A 22,710-nucleotide genomic window follows, 5' to 3' on the forward strand; every position below is an offset into this window, starting at 1 on the left:
CTTCCTTACCAGATTTGTTTGGTTGTAAAATATTTACATGGTAAGCCTGAAAAGTCCGCTTTTTATCATTCCTATAAAAATGCATATATAATCTAATTTTGACAAATGGCTCATTTCTCCATGGCAATATTTGTTTGATGTACTACCTAAAAAACTACATATTTCACAGAGCTAAATATATTCAGTCAATAAACAGTGTTTCTCAAAATGAAAATAAAAATGTGGGAGTAAAGAACAAGGAAAAACATACAGCAATGTATAACTTCTAAAAAGGATATTCTGTACAGTGGAACATCAGAGCAAAAGAAGATCCCTTGTGGATCAGACCAAGGGTCCATCTAGTTCAGTATCCTTTTTCCAAAAGTGGTCAGGTAAATGCTTTTGAGAAGTCCACACCCAGGGTAAGGATGGCTCAAGCCCCACCCTGCTCAGCTCTGTGACATCAGGGCTGTGCAAGCATGTTCTTTGAGCACCCACAAAGAACTTAGGTGGTTTGCTGGATGCTCAACAGGCATGCTCAGAAAATCCTGATGGGTTTGTGATCCCTCCCTTCTCTCGCCAATTTTTTTTTTAAAAAAAGCTTGCTGAGTATACTGTATTTTTAATGGTTTTTAATCTTTGTTAATCTTTGTAAACCGCCCAGAGAGTTTCAACTATGGGGTGGTAAAGAAATGTTATAAATGAATAAAAGTAATAATACAGATCACCATTAGGGATGGATGAATTGGTCTCCAGCAAATGATTTTCAATAAGTTCTTTCCATCCCAAATATGAAGAAATTTGCAAATTTTGACAAATTCTTATTAAAACTGAACTGAAATGAAATTCTCACCCATCTGCACTGGCCAGATTCAATAGGTACAGCTATTTCCAACATGGAGAGGGCCTTGTTGTACTGGCCTGCCATATAGCATTTAACAATGAGGAGCCTGTTTAAAAAAAAAGAGGTGGCAACCCTAATTCAGCAGTGCCACAAACATGTCTGAATAAACAGAGATATAAACCTAGGCATTTAAGAACTATGTACTCAAAGCCCTGTGCCTGGATGGACGAATTTTGGGTTCTCTCACATTTTTAGAATCTCAAGTTCTTCCTATACCAAATATGAAGAAATGTGTGCATTTCAGTAAATTCTTATTGACAACAAACTGAAATGAAATGCTGACTCATTCCTATCCACTACACTGCCTGGGCATATGATATGGGGCAGCCATCCCACAGCACCACCACCTGGCAGTCTCTGGTCTTTCCATTATCATGTTGCCCAGAAGGATACCACTGTTAACAGTAGAAAGCAGGAGCAAGGTTCAGGACAATCAACAGGTCACACTCCCCCTGACCATCTCCCAGTGTAAGCTTGTCTACTAGGCAACCAAGATGGGTTAAGTTCCCAAAACCGGGCCTAAAGCCAGATTGCTATCCTTTCCTAGGGCACTCATATAGTCCTGTTTCCAAAAGAAAGAAAGAAAGAAAGAAAGAAAGAAAGAAAAAGAAAAGACAGAGAAGACAGAAAAGAAAAAGATATACAACACTAGCACAGCTCTCTCCTAGTATGGTTATTAACCTATATTATGAGGTGTCAGAATAATGCACAGCAATAGCTTAGGGATAGAAGGAATATAATGTTATGGATAAAGACAGGTTCTTCTGTAATTCATCTGCCATTTCTATAAAACATGGATGGTGCCTGTAGAATATTCTTGAATATTTGAAGGGACTATTTCTGTTTCCTGTGTAGATGCCTAGTTTTCTCAGTATGAATTTGGTCAATAATGACCCAGTATATTTCACATAGGTCCCGGAATCAAGTTATTACAATAATTTATACTTATTTACTGATCTGTTTAGGATTGGGATATGGACATTAAAATGGAGGTGCAAGAGTCTTTCTCATCTGCAGTTTTCACATGGTACAATAATGTATCATGTAATATTCTTCACATTTCTCTCACCGTGAATTTCTTTTGAACCATTTCCCAACAAACTGTTGTCCATATTTGCCCCTCACAGGTTTTCTTTCCTCGTTGACCATCACATACCTTGAACAACATGCCTGAACAAAGCAATGATTACAGGGTGGTGGTGTTCGGAGCAGGAGGAGTTGGCAAAAGTTCACTGGTCCTGAGGTTCGTTAAAGGCACTTTCAGAGACAGTTACATCCCTACCATTGAAGACACCTACAGGCAGGTGATCAGCTGTGATAAAAGCATATGCACTTTGCAGATTACCGACACAACAGGGAGTCATCAGTTCCCTGCCATGCAGCGTTTGTCTATTTCCAAAGGACATGCTTTCATTTTGGTCTATTCTGTCACCAGCCGACAGTCCTTGGAGGAACTCAAACCTATCTATGAACAGATATGTCAGATCAAAGGGGATATAGACAGCATTCCAATCATGCTGGTGGGGAATAAGAATGATGAGGACCACAACCGAGAGGTGCAGACCAGTGACGGAGAAGCCATGGCCAAAAAATGGAAGTGCGCCTTTATGGAGACCTCTGCCAAGATGAACCACAATGTGAAGGAGTTGTTCCAAGAGCTGCTGAACTTGGAGAAACGTAGGACTGTGAGTTTACAGATTGATGGCAAAAAAAGCAAGCAACAGAAAAGGAAAGAGAAGCTGAAAGGCAAGTGTGTTGTCATGTGAAAACAGCATTGTCCCAGAGCAATCATCTAAACTCATTCTTTGGACTGTACCAGGTTTTGGACCTATACACAATGGGAAAAATATGTGAGACTATTTTATTAATAGCTGTTTTGAAAGAAATATACTAGAATGAAACACAAATAGTTGTGTGGAGTAACAGTACTACAGCCCTTTCTAGAAGTTATCCTTTTATAAATTAGCCATTAGCTACAGCAAAAATAGTCCCAAAGAACCAGTGGTACCTAATTTCAGGATCATAGTCAATCAAACATTCATTATTAAGAACTCCCACCAGCATCACTATTATCATGTAAGGACTGGGAGTCAGTCATTTTAAGATTTATGCTAACGCTATGTGTAGAATTATGAAAGATGTATTTATCTACACATGCACACGCACACACACACACACACACACACACATATATGGAACTAGATTTAGGATTAAGGTAAAATGGCTTTCCTGGATTACAAGTTTCTCATCTTCCATTATGCTGACCTGGTTTGCACATAATGCTAACCCATGGTTTATTTAACCCATCGGTTGTTGAGTTTGGGATTGTCATGATGTGCAAACACAGTTGTACTAACAAATCATGTTTTATTAACCATGAATGACCCAGAAAGAGAACTCAGAGTTTGTTGTTGGGTTGTGAACTCTGGTTTGTTTAAACCATAGATTGCTATTTTATGTGAACCCAGAACCGTGGGTTGCTAATGAGTTTTTATACCAGGCTACAGAAGCAGCAGGTAAGGGCGCAATCCTATCTAGATAGGCAGCTGACTCCGAACCTGGAGGTGACTGCAGGAGAAGCACGGGGGGGGGGGAATAATTCCCTCCATGCCTCTCGTGCCCTGCTTTTTCTGCTAGACAGCCGTTTTCGGCTGTCTAGCCATGGGGGGCCCGTGCAGGAGAGGAGGCTGCTGTGCGACCCATAGGATGTGTCGTACAGGCAGATCTCCTCTCTCTGCCCTGGAACGTCCCCAGCCCTGCCCCTTTGCAGCTGCTCTACACTCCTCTTCCAAGTGACGAGGACGGGGCTTCTCCACCCTGCCTCCGAGGTGTGGGGAGATCAGTTTTCCAGGAACTGAGCCCACGTTCCAAGGTCAGTTCCCAGAAAACAGCATATCCTATGGCTGTCTAGCTGCTGTCTAGCGGCCATAGGATTGCTCCCAAAGAGTGGTAAAAAAACAAAAACAAGGACCTGCCACTCTACATGACAGTATTACAGTGCTGCAAAGGCATTTGGGATACAGGGAGGGAGCAAGCAAAGGATAAGGGGGACAAACAACCCAGGGATTGAGAAAACAAACCATGGTTTAACTGTCTGCCAGACAAATCCTGCATAGGGCAACAAATCATGGGTTAACCATGGGTTAAATAAATCATGGGTTAGCATTATGTGTGAACCAGCTCTCTGTGTCCTATTCTTACACACATCCCTTATAAGGCTGATGAACAGTGTTTGAACTAAGTGGAGTGTATCTCACCTGTATCTCTGTACCCTGTATCTGAGGGATGCTTTGACTTAGATTCCTGCATTGAGCAGGGGGTTGGACTAGATGGTCTTATAGGCCCCTTCCAACCCCACTAGTCTATTATTCACCTTTGTGACTCATCTAGCACATCAGAGGAAGTGCTGGCATTATTCACAGGCCTCATGTAGCTCTAAATATTTTTCTATGGAATACATCATGAGATCTCCTTCCCTTCGCAAGTAGTTCAGTTCAGACATTACTGATCAGCAGTCCAGGTTAGCATGAATATGGACAGGAATGAAAATGCATGGGAAGAGGAAATAGTTTTGACCAAAGGGTGAAATTTGCAGGGCAAGTTTCGATAATACTTGCTATATATTTGTTTTTACCTTACAAAACAGAACTAATGTATTGTCCTAGACTAATGATGTAATGTTATCCAAAGGGATTCTACATTCTAGTATACATGGATATCAGCTCAATTATTGTCATGAACTGTAAGGCCACTTTTTCTCATTTTTACTCATAGCAAAATCACACTGGCTAGGAGAAACTGGGTATTTGCGTTAGGGAGCAATCCTATACTTACCCAGAGGCCAGGTGAAGGGCCAGGATTTTTCGGATCCTAAATTGGGCAGAGAGCCTGCACGGATAGAGGAGGCTTTCTGCTGCAGACCACCAGGCGATGAAGGAATGATGATGGATGGGGCAGAGCTAGCCTGCTCACCCCCTTCCCCATTACAATGGCTTGCAGATCTTGAATGAACTGATAAAACCGCTCTGCAGAAATCCACTTACATTGCAGTATACGAGTCAGAGCAGATTTCTAAAATTATTACTCAACACTATTATTGTGAGGAGAATAAGCTACTCTGAAAGAGAACACATTAATGTTTTGGCAAGTGTTTATATGAAAAGCTGGAAAATGCAGTTAAGTGCTCATAAAAATAGCACACATGTTGCATTTTAAATGTCACTGAAGAGCTGCTCAAATGCATCCTTCACTTTTGAATGCACATTGCTCTTGAAGACATTAATGCTGTGTGAACCCTCTAATCTCAGCAGCCCTTTGCATGAAGACCGAGAATTGCAGACAAACAACTGCCTGCAGGATAAGGCCTCAGCTCTTTCCTATTTGCCTTCCATCCCCCAATTGGAAGTAGAAACATTTACCATTTTTCAGGATAGCAGAAACTTAAAGAGACTGATAGCCCAAGGGTGAAAACAGAAGCCCTTTACAGAAGTTTCACCTTGGTAGAACATATATGTGTGGGGAAGGAATAGCATCATGGCAGCAGGCTCCATCCTTGACCTACACATGTTCATTTGAACATCTAGAGAGAGCCTTGGTCCTCCTCTCGCTCCCACCGCCATCAGAGACACATTTGGTGAGGACTCAAGAGAGGGCTTTCTCAGTGGCCACTCCCAGGCTCTGGAACTCCCTGCTGAGAGGCTAGGTTGGTCCTATCTCTGTTGCCTTTCTGCCAGCAGGCAAAAATGTTTTTATTCAGGCAAGCCTTTGGCATATAAGCTGGTCTGTTGCTGAAGGGGGTATTACTGTTGTGTTTTGAATTGCGTTTCTAATTTTGTTTTTAATGTTATATTTAATCTGTGTTTTATTTTTATCCATCTTGAGCACCATGTTTTGGTGGAAAGGTGGGATATAAATAAAAAAACAAATATGCATGTACTTGTACATGCATAGCTGCCCTTCCAGTGTTCAAACAAACACAAAGTAGGTTGGGGTGGAGCCTGTTGCTATGATGATACTCCTCCAAATTGAAAGTCGGAGAGAGGTAATGATACATTCTAGAGTGTGGTAGAGGTGGTTTCAACCTCCCCCATTCATTGCATTCTGAAGCATTGGGTCTCAGGGTAGCAAAGTCTATGGAATCCACTTCCACTACACTTAGACTGCATGGGCTGTATCCAACGTGTTCCTTCCTCTGAAGAAAACCATTGGGTATAACCCTATCTAGTTCTTCACCCAAGGAACGCTCACAATCTAGACATCTCATAAACTAGATTATCTCTCATTTTCAACTTTTCTCTTGATCTCGCCGCATCATAATTGCTCTTAGAAACAATGAATTGTAAGTGCATTTGTAAACTTCTGCAGGATTTTTTTTGGTATAGTTTTCTATTGAGTGAATTTTCTTTCTAAATGGCAGAAAATGCAACCGCATTTAGCAAGACAATAATTCAATATGTAACCACATAATTGGTTTGCACTGTTTGTAAGTCAATGCTTCAGTAAAGGTTTTCATCATTTCCATTTGGGACTCCATTAAGAAAAGTGACAAACCAAAAGACAGAAATGTGATTTGGAACTTCATCTTGCAGCCGGTTATGAAAATGACAGGCCATATGTATATAGCATTTGTTTATAAGCAGTGAATGAGTATCCCTAATAAGAACCTCAGGGCCAACTTGTGAAAGATGTCAGAACTGCAGAGGGTTACATGTGGTTCTCTGTTGCCTTCCACCTGATGCTTCAGTCATCCATACATTCTGCTAACTTCTTCCCCCTGAATTTCTTTCTAAGGGTTGGGGAAGCTGAATGGACTGGTTCCAACACATAGGAACATAGGATCAGGGGAGGCTGATGGGGCTGTGATTCTATTCTGGCTTTTAGTCAGAACCAGCCAGAACTCTAAAGGAGCTATCTGCGGTGCTGAACCCTATCCACAAAATAGGTTCATCACCTTGGATAGCTCCTTTAGAGTTTTAGCTGGTTCTGACTAAAACGCAGAATGGATTGACAGCCCCACTAAAATAGGAGCCACCAGCCTCCACTGCATAGGACCTTAGGACCAATCAGATCATTGGTCTATCTACCCAGTGTTTTGACACTGACTGGCAGTGGCTCTCCAGGATTTTAGGCAGCGGGGTTTCTGTCCTACCTGGTGATGCCAGGGATTGAATCTGGGGGCACTTGCATGCAAAGCATGAAGTCCACCACTGTGCTACAGCTCCTTTGACATGTGTGGGGCCTTTCCTTGGAAACATGCTACACAGAGGGTCGGGGGACCCTGCTGAATGGGTTGAATCTGCCTTTCATGAATGGAAGGGCTCCACTCCCATTCAGTAGGGTACCCCTATCCTCTGTGTAGCATTTTCAGGGGAGGGGGAGGGGAAGTCCAGCCCAGTTGCAGTTACATCTGGATCCAACCCATTTAATCTCTGTATCACAAGCCATAAATAGGCATGGACACAGATTCAGCCAGCCAGCCAGCTGAATTAAGTCTCCATGGCTTTCTGAAACTACATATGCCCCAATTGTCCCTTATTACCAGGGGTCAGTCCCTATATTCTGGTACCTGTCTCATGTTATTCAATATCCCTATTTTGGATTTGGAGTGTGGTTTTAGTGTGAGTTGCTATACTTGTTCAGCTGCCTTCCCACAGTCTCTAGAACGTTGGGCTGCCCTTGAAGATGACTCAGAAGTTGTAGCTAGTGCAAAATGCAGCAGCTAGACTGTTGACTGGAACATCACGTAAAGATCACATAACACCAGACTTAAAGGAATTGCACTGGCTGCTAATACATTTCTGGTCAGAATTCAAGGTGCTAGTGATAACACTGAAAGCCATAAGTGGCTTGGGACCTCGATATTTGAGGGAATGCCTCCCCCTATATATGTCTGCCCAAGGATTGAGATATGTTGGAGGAGCTCTCCTCTGCGTCCCACCAGTGTGAGACATATACACTATGGTGGGACGTGGGAGAGGGCTTTTTCTGTTGTGGTACCCCAGTTGGGGAATGCCTTCCCCTTGGAGGCCTGATTGCCAGAGACACTGGTTTCATTTCTGTGCCAAGTTAAAACATGGCTTTTGCTTTTTGCCATTTAAATTATTTATTGTTTTCCACTGTTGAAATTGATTTTAGCTGTATGCCGTCCTGAGATCCTAATGATATAGGGCGGGATGCAAATGTTTTAAATAAACAAACAAACAAATAAATACAAGTAAACAAATCATGGTGTGGGGAGTAGATGCATGGGGCTGGATCCAGACATAGTCATGCTTAGAGTAGACCCAGTGAAATCAATGGGATTTAAATTAGTTATGACTAAAGTAATTCCCACTGATTTCAGTGGGTCTACTCTATGCATGACAAAGTCTGGATCCAGCCATGGTGTCTAATGGCAATGCATGATGCACATGAGCATTAAGGCACCGTGCAGGGCTCAGCGTACCAATGCACACACTGCTGCTGCGGCTGCAGTATCTTTTGAGCTGTTGATATTGTAGAAGAAAAGAATAGTTGTCCTACATCTTTAATCAAACAAACAACCTTTAGGTTTTAAATTGGTTTGAGGAAGAAGGTAAAGTAGAGCCTCCAGCAATGTGTACTAGTATGTTCGGGTGCATGAAAGAAGGCAGTGATCCTTAGTGCAACAATTGGGGTGTTACAAAAATGCCCCTATTTTCATCATCAAAATGTAACTAAGAACAACCCTGCACTATATTTTTGTCCCAGAAGGGCCATTCATACACTTCTCTTAAAAACTCATAGCATCCCTGAAGAAGAATCTCATACAAATCCTTCTTAACTTAATTGCAGTTTATATTATATAATGTGAAAAAAGGTTTGCCTAATCTCCAGATGCTGCCAGTAATTGCAATCCTAATCCATTAGCACCAATGAAACCTAAAGAATCACATTTACACATCTAACTGGCCTATTTAAAAGCTATTTCAGTTCATTTTGCCCATAAGGCTCTGTCAAAGAAGCCATCCCTTGAAAATAACTGTTAAATGTAAGGATCATATCCCTTTGTTCCTTGTTGATCCCACTCTTGTAACAATATAATAAGCCATGATTGTGTTTTATGGCCTTGCATTTATCAATGCAGGACTAGTATAGAAGCAATATTTATTCCTGGACCAGTAAATCTAAGGAGAATATATTTTATATAATACCCTTCTGTTGTCCTTGTAATTTATAACACATTTTACATATAAGTATCTTTATCAAAATATTTGTTTTGCTATTATTGGTATAAGGATTTCTTTTTTGACAGTTGAAGGAAACCTTAGGGAAAAATAGCTATACAGCTTTATTATACTTCGTGGTTTATTTCCAAGTGTGATAGTAATAGACACAAGACCTTTAAAAATGTACACAAGAAAGGTTGACTTGTTTAAAACTTTCAAAGAATCTCAGCATAATGGAAGCATAACATGGACAAGTATGCTGTTCACGAAGCATGACTTTTATATATGTGTGCAAGCTGTTATGATATATAGTTATCGTTCAGGTGTATTTATTGTTGCAGTTTCATTATCTGATATTTTATTCAGCAGCAGCAGTTATCATGTAATTGTGCGTACAAGTTGCTGTGTTTCCTGTGATACTCTGTACATAAGATATACAAAATAAACAGTTTAAATTACAACTATTAGCATTTTCTTTTACTGGTTGGAATATCTGGCACAGCTTGCGGTGTAGGCAGTGGAGGACTGTGGCTCTGATGTCAGTGGGGCAGTGAATCTGCTTCAGGTTTCAATCAGAATCCTAAGGGAGCTATCCAAGTTGCGAATTCACTGCCCCACTGACATCAGAGTCACCAGCCTCTGCTGGAGGACGGTATCTGAAGAACAGACTGCTCCCACATGAGATCATCGCCAGAGACTCTTCTCCAGGAATCCCACCATCTGAGGTAGGGAAGGTGGTGACTGGGGAAAGGGTCTTCTCAGTGGCATGGTGTAATGCCTGCCTCTAAGGGGGTTGGAATGGGGGCTGTGTAAAGTGGGAGGGGCATGGAATGGGGGCAGGAGAGAGCAAAATGCCAGACTGGAAGGGAAGCCGGTTGGTGCAGAGAAGCGGAGGAGGCTGGAGGAAATTCAGGAATTCAGGAAACTCAGGAATTTCCTCCTGAGCTAAGGAGGAAATTCGGGGAAATCAGCAGCGAGGGAAAGAGAAAGGAACAGATAAAGCAGCCCTCATCTAGAAGAAGAGTGAACCTCCACAAAAGGGACTGCCAACAGAAGAATAAAGGAACTGGGACAAGCAGCTGTTGTTGGTCTAGCAACAGTAACGCTGCGCTTTACACTGAACTGTGGCTTAAAGTTAAGAGTTGTTCTTATTTGGTTCTAGAAATCATTTTCTTAATATTGTCATTCACCAAACATTCTGAAGTTAAGTAAATACTGTTAGATCTATTTGTTTGTCTCTGAAGTGATTGCAATCTGCCCCTCCATGTCCTAGTTATGGAAACCTGAAACATTACAAAGGTACTAACAGGGCTGCTTGCCAGGTGCCTGGCCTGATGGATTTTAGGTGCCAGGCCAAAACCGTCCTATATGCTCAGGCTTTTAATGCTCAATCAAGTTGCTGCTTCTAGGTTTTGGGTGGGGTGGGGTGGGGGTACATCCGAGTGCTACTGCTGCTGTGATTACTGCTGTTTTATTAGGCACCTTTGTTCGTAGATGAATTATTTTAACTTATTGGGTTAAATTCAATGTCATGCTAACAGAAGTCTGCTACCACAATGGGATTTTCTCCTTCACTCCTCCCCGCTGCCCCAAACTCTTCTTTGGGGGGCTCCCAGCCTTCCAAGAGCACATTTTGAAGGTGAGCAGGAGGCTACAGGAGGGAGGGGAATTCCACTCTCAGTTCTGCTGACAGAATGACACCACTGGAGCCAACCAATTGTTTTAATTGTTTGTTCTTAGTTTTATTGTTAGCTGCCTTTAAACTGGCATGTGGAAAGGCAGGAAATAAGACTTTCAAACCCATAGATAAATGTACTTTAATTTTATGTATCTGTTTCATCAATGATTGATTTTAAGCATTTATATACTCCCTTTCCTCAAAGTTCAAGGCAGACAACAACAACAACAACAAACAAAGGGAAAGAAAAGGGAAAAATAAAATAAAAATACAAGGGGAAAAGTTATACAAATTACAAATACATTAAAATCACAAAAAACACAATTTATATATTCCTTCTAAATAGAGAACTGGAAAAGAGATTAGACTAGACTAAACTTCCCCAACCCTGTGCCTCTAGATATTTTGGATATTATCTCCCATCATCCCCAGCCAACATGGTCAATGGTCAGGAATGCTGGGGGTTGTAGTCCAAAATATCTGGAGGGCACCAGGTTGGGGAAAGCTGGACTAGACACTCAAGATCAAGTTAGGTTGCAGTCCTATGCATGACTAGACAGAAAAAAGTCCTACAACAACCAGCATCCCACGCTGGCCAGGGGACTCTGGGAAGTGTAGGATTTTTTTCTGCCCAAAGATTCATAGGATTGTGTCCTTAGTGGCAACCATCCTCATAGAAATAGGCTTCCTTTTCTTCACCTGACTTGTCCCTGCCATGTCAGATGCCATTTTTCTATGCATTAAGGCCCAAAATACACAATAAGGGAAGACTGATGGGCGCTGCCAACTCATGTCTACCTGGTGAAATGGGGGACCGTTTATTTATTTATTTATTTATTTATAACTTTCCCAATAACAAATATTCTCTGGGTGTATGACAAACATAATTGCATTCATGTTCTCCAGCAAGCAATTGAAGTGCTCCCAGCAATCATCAGCCATTGAAGTGGAATGCATAGAAACACTAATTTTTAGGGATGGATGAATCTTTCCATTTTGGTTTCTTTCAGTTTCTCGCTTTTCCAGTCTTACGTTCAAGTCATCCTGAGCTTTGAGAATGCATTTCTATAGGTTAGCATGAAAATTCATAAGCATTTTTGTGTACATTTCTCCTAATACATGCATTATGTGTGCATTTTTGCCTGATATACAAATTTTTGCAGGCATTTTTTTTAGCAATATAACACAGATTTGAATATTTTCTCCCCTAATACACACATTTAAGCATTCTTAACTGGAGAACTCCATTGTAAAATCTGGAGAACTGCAAACTTTGAATGATAACTGAGTTTCAGTTCACTTCGTTTTTCAAAACTGCAAAGCTGCATTAAGATGTGAACTAAACGAATCCCCCTCCCAATATGTGGGGATATCACCATAAGGATCAACTTTGGAAAAAACACGTTTGCACACTGGAAGAGACACCAGTGAGACAAAGGATATATCTTTGTTGCCATGAAGTAATTTCTGTGTTTACCTGACAGCCATTTGCTTGAGCTAAATGTGAATCTCCAAGGGAAAGAACTGCAACCTATTGCAGCATTATGTAGGACAGATAATTATGCAGGGACAACATTTGCCCTATGAACAACGTGACAAAAAACCTAATTGCTCCATTCTATAAAGTGTAGAGTGCAACAGCACTCATGCAGCCTCCTTCTAAATGACCGGAGAACTCTATCACTTTAATTGCGGGTGCACAGCTTGCTGCTGCTCCTCTGCAGAAGAAAGGAACAAGCCAAGAGAAGTGTGAATGCCGTCCAGAGACTGCTAGATATGGGGGGAAGATTGCCTCCCCACCTCCAAAGCATTGTGCACATATGGTGAGACCAATGTAGGCTAGATCAGGAGTAATTTCTCTCAATATTTTGATCATTTGATATACAAATAGTTTCTTCCATGATTTAGCCCAACCATAGACTTTAAGATCTGCAATGTATCATCCCTTCAACAAGAAAAAGTATATTCCTTGTGCCAGAACTGAACAGGTGGTGTTTCAAAAGCAAGCAACAAGTGTTAACAGCTTAATCTCAAAAACAACATCTTTAAAAGAGCATCCCTACCTATATCCAACATTTCCCTGAAAACTGATTGGGAATGGGGAGAGAGAGAATAGCAAAATGGTAGACTGGGCAATTGTCTTTCATTGCTATCACAGACGATTTCTGCCAATGCCATGAGATTACAAATAGGCTCTGCTTATTTGTATCAAAAGAGCAGTCTACTGGAACTATAATCGTTAACTGGGTTTTTAAACACTGGGCATCAACAGGCATCAACAAAAATAAAATGTTATACACAGAGAGATGGTCTGATCCACAGCTCTTTGCATTCAGAAGTTGCATACATGCTGCCATATGTGAGAATCTCCACAAATGTATCCACCAAACAGATAGTTACTATTCTCTTATTGGTGAGGGAGACTCCTCCCCAACATGACAACCATCCTTTAGGGCAGAAGTTCTCAAATATCTTTTTTGCAGTCCACTTGAAAATTGCTCATCGGACAATATTTTTGTTGTTCTAGAAATAAAAGCACATACAATAATTCACCTTTTAATAACTTTTTTTTCCTTCAGTGCTGGCATCATCATCAAAACCAGTGCTGTATTATGAAAATCATGGGTCCTATGTCAAGCTTCTGAAAGGGCCACTTTAACTGGTACATTTAAGGGGGGAAATCAGTAGATTGAACCAGTGATGTATTACGAGAACCAAGTCCCCTAAACTAGGGACTTGTTAACCTGCTGGATAAATCAGGACCTGGTCAAAACAGCCTGGATCTCTGTCACCAGAAAAAGATAAATTGAGTGCATGGCCAAGTACAGATATTCTCAACTGTTCTGCAATCTTTCCATGGACCACCTGAATGGAGGTCATGGATCACAGTATGACAACTTCTTTAGGCTTAATCTTGTCATAGTACTGGGAGTGCACTGTAGTGGTTAGAGTATCAGATTAAATCTGAAGAGAGCCAGATTCAAATCCCCACTCAGTATGAAGCTCCTTGGGTGACCTTGAGCCAGTCACACACACTCAATCTAACATACCAGATATGGTGCTGCGCTGAATCCTGCCCTCTACTTGGGGGGATTTTTCTCTCTCCCTGCAAAACAGGCATTGTTTTTTCTGCTTCTTTCAAAGGGAGGGGGAGAATTTTGGAGAATTTTCTCCTTGGGGAGGGGGACCGGGTTTCCACATACATTATTAAGTTTGGGAAATGGCTGACGGATCTTCTTTCTATATATATATTTTTTTTACTCCAAAAATACCCCCAACACCAGACTCTTCAAAGAGAGGCTTCTCTAGCCCAGCAGAACTTCTTGAATTCCCAAGAGACCACGTGACCTCTCCCTCTCCAATAGGCATTCAGGAAGAATTTCTGGGCTGCAGAAGCTTTGAAAAGAGTCCAGGGCTCTTGCAAACAAGAACAAATTGAACTTTTGGAGCTTTAGAAAAAACTTTTCTTGCTTGCTCTATGTTGCTGCAAGGAAGAGAATTTTTCTAAAGCTCTAATAGCCCCATTTGTTTTTGCTTTGCAGAGCTTCTGCAGCCTTAAAGCCCTTCCTCAATGCCTATAGGAGAGGGTGTGGTCATGTGGTCTCCTGTAAGTTCAGAAAGAGCTGCCAGGTGTGAGAAGCTTCTCTCTAAAGAGTCCTGGGCAGCTGCAAGCGTGTGCGTGTGGATTTTTAAAGTAAAATAAAAATAGAAAGAAGTTCCTCAGCCACCACCTACACTTAAACAGTTAAGCAGCAATCCTCTCCTTTTCCCCAAGGAGAAAGTTACTTGAAATTCTCACCCCCCAGCCTCTTTTGCCAGAGTTTTCATTCCTACCCACCGACCCCCACAAAATGCCAAATATGGAAGAAGCTAAATTTTTGGCACTGCAGTAACCCTGAAAGTTTTGTTGTGAAGAGAAAATGGCGGAGAAGGGAAAACTATACATGGTGCCTTCAGTTTCTTAGAGGAAAGAGATATAAATGAAACAACAACAACACCTATTCTACTCCTTGGACCAGCCCCTTAAATTATGGCTAATAAATTGTATTTCAGCAAAGTTTAGTTATTCCAGCTTTATCACTAGAACTAAACCCTTGATAAAATAGGCTATAAATCAATAGCTGCTATCACCTTCTAGATTCTTTCTTTCTTTCTTTCTTTCTTTCTTTCTTTCTTTCTGACTCTGGCCTATGATTACTTAAAAAAAAAAAAAATGTTGGTTTTCCAAACTCAACTCCCATTGCTTATGATGCTGCTATCATGGGTAAAAAGCCAGGCAGAATCCACTCAGATCAGAACACACACTCACTTAAACAAGGAAGATGTGTATTTGGTTCATATACATAGCAAAATGTAGATCTGCAATTTTATAAGATGATAAAAGTAAAAAAGTAAAATTGTCTGCATATTATAGCCATGATTTTTAGGCAAGTCAGTATCTAGGAGATACTTGCCTAAGATTCAAGGCTATAATATGCAGATAATTTACAATCAAGCTCCATCAGTTTGTGGAGTTAGAAATTAAACGTCTTCTCCACCTCAGTGGCTAAAATGTGGCCTGGAAACTCAAGATAGTGAGCTAATGCAATTGATGACCTATAGACCTTCAGTTAGCATAGGTCCCACTAAATGAAGACAGGCTATAGCAGCTTTATTTCAACTTTTATATAAAGAGCTTACCTGGAGCTCTTGGGGGTGGGGAAGGGAGCGCTTTGATTCAAAACATAAAGATAGGTGGAATGGGAGAAGCTAGATCACTTCTCTGTTGGAGGCTGCCTCTGTAGTTAAGCATGCTAATGGACAACAATATCCCAAGCTGAGAAGTCTTGTACCAACAGGGAGACATATCTTCAGGCTTGAAAGGGTCTTTGAAACAACAGCAAGGGAAATTAATTCCCTGTGCAATCATATGCATGGCTACTCATAAACCCCACTGAGCTCATTGAGACTTTCTCTCAGGTAAATGTGTACATTATTATAGCAGGAATAATGTACATATATAATGTATAGGATTGCAGCCCAAATTTCTTTTTGTTAGTAAAGAGCAATTAGGAGAAAGAGGTAAGTATTACATCCATACAGGCCCAAACCTAATAGCACAGTACCCTAAATTAGAGTAACAAGAACATAAGAAGAGTCCTGCTGGATCATACCAAAGGCCTGTCTAGTGACTAGTCGAGCTTTCTGTTCCTACAGTGGCCAACCAGATGCCTCTGGGAAGCCCACAAGCAGGACGTCAGGGCAATAGTCCTTTCCCACTATTGCTCCCCCCAACACCTGGTATTTAGAGCCATACTGTCTTGGATACTGGAGGTAATAATATAGCCATCGTGACTAATAGCCCCTGATAGCCTTATCATCCATTACTTTGTCAGCCATCACTGCATCTTGTCCTGTGAGGACATCTACCACTTTTGGGGTGAATTTCTTAATTTCTTTCTGTCATGATGGGGTCTACCACATGTGGGGAGGAAATTAGACTCAGAAGGAGCATTTTTTCCAAGGCTTTATCCTATTTCCATATAACATGTCCCAACTTGTCTAGGTGTATTTCACCCCAGCCAAGATACACTTTAATTTATAAGTTTTGTGCTTCTTTGAGTATATTATGTTTTCATTGTACATTGTGTGTTGCCTTAAATTAATCATGGAAAGGTCAGTCATAAATTCATAGATATATCTTTATAAATATACAGACTGACAGCTAGATTCCTCAGGCTCTGTCCAGTCACAAATATCCCCAAAACTAGACTGAATATCAGGCGGAACATTTTTCCAAGTTCATATTTTTTTTGTCCTCTACAGTCACTTTCTTGCCAAAATTATGATTCCAAGGAAACCCACAACAAGTAGTTCTGCCAGGTGATCCCCTTATAGCCAAAAGTTAACACCCACTAAGTGCTATCATCTTGTTTGTAATAAGCAAAACAACTACAGTAAATGCTGTAATGGTAAGGGGTCATGAAATAGTCTGAGTAAGCATATGTCAGCAAAAAAAAATCTCTGATGTCAGCATTAAAAATCTTTAGCCTTCTTGAAAATGAGGTTCTGACTTTGCCCCAAATGGAACCAGAACTGACCTAAGGCTATTTAACATGTTAATATATTTGAAAATATACTTTTAAAACTCAAACAGAAAAGCAGTGACTGCTTTTTAACTTGTGAAAATTGAAAACATGCCACACAGGAAATATTAAGATAGAAAAGATTTATAGAGAAAAGTAAATGCAAAAGAATGTCACACAGAGAAGTAAAATGTGAAACATAAGGATTACAGAGAAAATAGAATTGAAACCATGAACCGCAAAGCGGTGTGACTGTTACATGCAAAGATTACAACATGCAAAATAAACTATGGGTTGACTCTTGCTGAGGCCTATGAGGAAAACATTATTAGGAAAATTGTATTAGAGCATCAAATGGGAAAAAAACCCTATGGTATGTAAAAGTTATAGTAGACCAAACTAGCACCAGTTTGAATTGTTAGCTCCACTTAAATTCCCACCAGTCCAGACTAGTTAAATGCAATGCAACTAGTAATGTAACTTAAATGCAATGTAACTTCCAACTATATACTCCCACTAGTCCAAACTACTGCTGTGCCAAAAATTTCTCCCACATTTTTTTCAACCATTCTTATTCAATCTGATAGAAAAGAAATTGCTTTCGAAAAGAAATTCAAAGGAAGCATTCCTCAAATGATGGTTATAATTTGCACAAATTACAGCTGTAATTTGCAGAACAATGCAGTTCCTCAAAAGGGGGGAAAGTTCCCAGATTTTGGGAACAAACCCCTGGCTCAGTTTGCAAAGGCCCGAGCCAGGGGCATCATGGGTGTCCGTCGAGCCTAAAATGGGCTGGATTCCACAGAGACAGACATGTCTAATGGCTACCTATCCCAGACCAAGAACTCAGAAACACACTCCTGTAGACCCAGGTGAAGATTGGAGGAGACATCTCCCAGTGTCCAAGCTATTATACCCAGAAATGTTCAGATAGGAAAATCGATCCAGATAGGAGGTGGAGAAAATGTTTTAAAATGGAAAAGGGTGTTGAAGTCTGACCCTCACTAGTGAATAAAATAAATAGTGGGGAAAAACTGAACCAAGCTGCCCAGAAGTTATGTATCTAGCCCCAAAAGACTAGTTCAGAAAAGATGGCCAGCAGCAGCCTCAAAAACTGAAGAAGGAACATGGTCAAAGTAAGAAATCCCTTCTTCTCTTTTAAAAAGAGAAAGGCAAACATGCAAACTACAGCTCAAAAGGCCCCCAAACAAGCAAAAGTCTGTTAGCAAAAACTGGAGCTATACAGAAATAAGAAATTCAATAAAACAAAAGAAATGTGACGCCCCTCTGCCAGAGTGCAGTTACTGTTTGACTCACTGACCCTCCTAAATTGTCTTGCCTTTCTGTTGCCAACTAGAAATTCATTTCTGGACTGAGTGGGGAAAAACCTACAAATTCAGGTTTCCATTCTTTTAGGCAGCTGATATTACCCTAGGCTTTATCAGGATCCAGGGGAACACATTACAGGTGCATGGAGCTGCTAGTCACAGAGAGTGTTGTATGTTGTAACTTCTTATACTGGTCCATTGTTACATGGCTTGACACTGCTTTGTCAGCATCCCTGCAGACTCCAGGCAGAAAAAACATTACACCCTCAAGGAAAGACACGCCTGTCTGTGAACCAAAGTATTATTCACATTCCATCCCATGGCTCCCTCCTAAGCCCTCTCTCCCCAACACCTGAACCTGCAGAAAGGATTTGGTTAACACTGGTATCATGATCATTCCCTTCAGAGTCCTGGATTGTTCTGTCTGAAAACCAGAGCATATTCACAACCCCACTGACATTGGAGCCACCAGCCTCCACTGGCCCTAGCCATGTCAGTGAGAAGAACCCTGACCATAACTGGCTGACCAGTGACCAGTGGGAGAGGAGGTTGCTTTTAGCCAGAGAGGGAAGGGAGGGGTGGGATAGTTTTCTCCTGACAGGTGCCATGGCTGGTCCCCCCCGCCCCCGCTCCTTCTGACTCAGGAAAGGGCAGGGAAGTCTTCCTCGCTGGTGCTGAGGCTCCAACAACCTTGTGAGGCAGGAGATCAGCAACCTGGTTGCCAGTGAGAGAGATTTTTCTACCATTTTCCTGGCTTAGAATGAAATATTCCGTAATGGTGCTACCTGAGCCTGTAGATCAACTGCAGTTCTACTACTGCACTGGAACATTAGACTTTCCCCTCTAATTTAACAATAGGCAGCTGATCAGTAGGTTAGCATGTCTATATTCTTTAGAGAATGCAAGTAGTGATCATATTAGTATCAAAGAAATAACTAAAAGGCCCTGCCTGAGAAGACAGAAAGAAAGAAACCACATTAAATGGAATCAAGATGAAAAGGTGTGCTACGTTGGTAGCAGTTTTCTGTGTGGCTTTCCTGTTTATTTTCATGTTGTTCTTGGGAAATCCATGTTTAGTTACTGACTTAATCTGAACTCAGGTAAATTTATGGTTGGTTATTATTTATTTTCTCATGCTCAGCCCTGCTGTGTCACAGAGCAAACTTGTCTTATGAGGTGTTGGATTATCCCACTCAACCTCAGCTACTGATATAATTGAAGCTAAGTAGCTAATATCTAAGATCATCCTCAGCGGTCCTTCACCAGGAGCCCCTGCCAAAGGAAGTGAGGTGGGTGGCTACCAGGAAGTGGGCCTTTTCTGCTGTGGCACCCCGGCTGTCGAATGAGCTCCCTAGAGGGGTTTGCCTGGCACCTACATTGTACTCCTTCCCGTGCCCGGTGAAGACCTTTTTATTCTCCCAGTTTTCACTTCCTAGTCTTTTAGCTTTGGTGTTTAAAATCTGTATTGTAAATCTCTGCATTGCTGCTAGGTTTTATTCCGGTTGTACTATTATACTGTGGTTTTAAGCTTTCATATTTTATATTGTTTTATGCCGCATTCTATGGTTTTACTTTTTGTGAACTGGTCAGAGAGCTTTAGCTATTGGGCAGTATAGAAATGAAATAAATAAATAAATATTTTCCGAGTGGAGTAGATGATCATCCAAGGATGGACTTACACAGCCTGATAAAATCTGGCACTCCTCAAAACTATTTCCTCCCCCCCCCCCACTCCTAGAACTATTTGGTTTTTATGTCATTGCAGGACAAACTGATATGCTTAGCACAATTTCTATTTCAAGCTTTGTGTAGGGACTGTTTTCTAACCTATTTTATTTTTATTTAAGTTCCATGTATGGGGAAGGGGAGAAAAATCTCCACCTGGCAACAGTGGTTGCCATGGTAACAAAGGTAGCACATCGTGTTGTTATGCTTGAGTTCACTGCATGCAGAGAAAAAATGCATTTGGCCTAAGGTTACCTTTTAAGTCTTTTTGTTATCATGTTTTGTGGGGTCCAAAGAAGGAGGAAGGAAGAAGATCTTAGTTACTGAATATGAAATTGTTTCACAAGAGTCAGTAGCAGGCCTGCCTTAGAAGACTTCACAGCTTTCACTTTTTTAAAAAAAAAAGAGGAGGAGGGCGTTTCTCAACACAGACAGAGAAGAATCTGAAAAACCTGTAAGTAAGATGGGGTGTGTGTGCGTTAAAGATGCAGGATATATTTCAAATAACAAGCAAAACAAGAACAAACTTAGAAAAATAGGAACTCATCAGTCAAACTTCATATGCTTATATTACATTCATGCTTAGAGTCACAGTTTCTCCACAAATGGAGTATTAAAAGGATATGCAACTTTGTACCTACTTAATAGCTGAATAAGTGAATTAGTTCTTCTTTTGGTTATATATATGAAGGGTTTACAGATAGTATTTGACCCATACTGATTTCAGGAAGTTACAATTTTAGATTAAGTAGATAGTTTCTGCCAGTACATATGTACTTTATGACAATGTATCTGAACTAGAGTTCCTTAATGATCATATTGTAACAGTATATCACAGCTCTTCCTGAACTGTTGGAGATCTGTAGTCCTCCCCTGGAGAATATTCAGCAAAATGGCCTCTCCAATTTTGCCATCCACAAATAGGGTGGAGAATCTCAGGTGAAACTGTGGACCCAGTTTTAAGATGGTTGATTATTATTTTGATATTGTTGAAGGAAATAAGGGATTTGGCCCCTACTCCTTCCAGTCCACCTCTCTTTGCCCATTGTTTCCGTCATCCATCAATTCACCCAAACAAAAGGCTGGTTAGTTGGGTGGACACTTTGATTAAAAGTTACCCTCTATAAATTTCTGTGCATGCAGAATCATGCAATCACTAGCTTTATGCAGCTGGTCTGCTGAATGCTGATCACGCATTGAAGAATCCTATTTAACATTCCAAGATAGAGAAGAAATCTGGGGAGAATGGTGCTTGATTCATACTACAACTGAACAATATGATGGGATAAATTCATATGCCAAATCAGAGAATTATGGGGATAAAGATGCATTTTTATTACTGTGGTTGCATTCCCCTTGCTTTAGTCAATTAATTATAGACAAATTTATTCTATCAGCAGCACAACCTTATGCTTCTTGACTCAGAATTAAGTCCTGTTGGGCTCACTGGGATTTATTCCCAGGAAAGTGTGTACAGGATTGCAGCCCAAGGCACAGAATCAATGAGAAGACAAGGCTTCAAGAGTAAGCTGCTGGTATACTTTTAATGCTAATCATAACATTCTAAAAGTTCATGTGTAAGTTTATTATAATGGATGGAACCAACGTTTGTAACAGAATTTACCATTATTTTCAATTAACTGATTATTCCATCCACTCTCTTTTTTGAGACTGTTAATCATGTTGGATGGCAAGACCTTGTATAAATGGAAGCATAATATTGGCACAGTCAATTCATTCTTTATTCCAGGTAAAGCATTTTTCAAATGCTTATTGCCCAGAAAAGTAATAGATTGCACAGTTTTGCTTTTCATTGATGTCCAGATACACTGCTAAAGATGCTGACAAGATATTTGTAATTCAAAAATTGCCAGTTCATAAGACACTTTCAGCCTAGGTTAAAATCCATCATTTCTAAGTTTGCAATATTTCAGCATATCTCAGTTTCTGCAGAGGCATACGCAACATTACTGGGAAATGTCATCTTAATTTTGAAAATGCCTTGAAAAAATGAGTTCCTATATTTCTTTTTAGGATTGTTTGAAGGAAAGAAACAAGAACACAACCCACAAGCCCTGCTAAAAGGAACTATAAGTACAGACTGGATTACAGTATACCCTCTATTTGGGGCTGCCTTTAAAGATCATTCAGAAACTTCAAATGGTACAAAATGCAGCTGGTTGAGTACTTGTAAATGCTATGTAGTCAGATCATGTAACACCTATATTGTATGAGTCACACTAGTTGCCAGTGCATTTCTGGGCCCAATTGAAAGTGTGGGTACTTGCCTTTAAAGCCTTAAATTATTTGGGTCCAGGCTACATGAAGGATCACCTTTGCTCAAGCATGAGGGATGGGGCCTTCTTGGTAATGGCTCCCTGCTTGTGGGTGTCTGTTCTAAATTATGTCTGCTCGGTCCCATCATTACAGGTCTTTAAGTAAGCCCCAAAGGCTCACCTATTTACCTTGACTTATAATTGACTTAAGACTCTTTGGGGGCTGTTTTGTATCTGGTGCTATGTGCTTTTAAATGTGAATTGTGAAGATATCATTGTTTGTATTATTGTTTTATTATGTTCTATGGTTTTATGTTTTGTTGTATGCTGCCTTGGGAAGATTTGCCTGAAAAGGTGGCATAAATCTTTTAAATTAATATGTCATCTTGTAAAACTCCCATTCATTTCAGTGGGGCTGAGGGTCAAAGTAGGCATGATAGGGCAGCCCCTTGTACTTATTCGTATCTGTCCCATTCACATATGATGCAGGGAGTGGCCATGTGTCTTTTTTTGACATTCAGTGGAGTGCACGGGTGAGGGGAGTGAAACCCTCCTACTCCCCCATCACC

At 40.7% G+C, this 22,710-nt stretch overlaps 1 protein-coding gene across 1 annotated transcript in view; it reads left to right on the plus strand.

Moving 5' to 3' along the window:
- Nucleotides 1–4,064, plus strand: part of DIRAS2 (DIRAS family GTPase 2) — a 29,261-nt gene extending 25,197 nt beyond the window's left edge. The window contains exon 2 of the mRNA XM_084832108.1: nucleotides 2,011–4,064. Within this exon, the coding sequence (XP_084688234.1) occupies nucleotides 2,050–2,649 (600 nt within the window). The 5' untranslated portion in view covers nucleotides 2,011–2,049 and the 3' untranslated portion in view covers nucleotides 2,650–4,064. The remainder of the gene's footprint in view (nucleotides 1–2,010) is intronic.
- The last annotated feature ends 18,646 nt before the right edge of the window (nucleotides 4,065–22,710 follow it).

This window comes from Heloderma suspectum, chromosome 2 (genome assembly GCF_057233095.1).
Source record: "Heloderma suspectum isolate Gila_16-S chromosome 2, 16-S_ref, whole genome shotgun sequence".
Lineage (NCBI taxonomy): Eukaryota > Metazoa > Chordata > Lepidosauria > Squamata > Helodermatidae > Heloderma > Heloderma suspectum.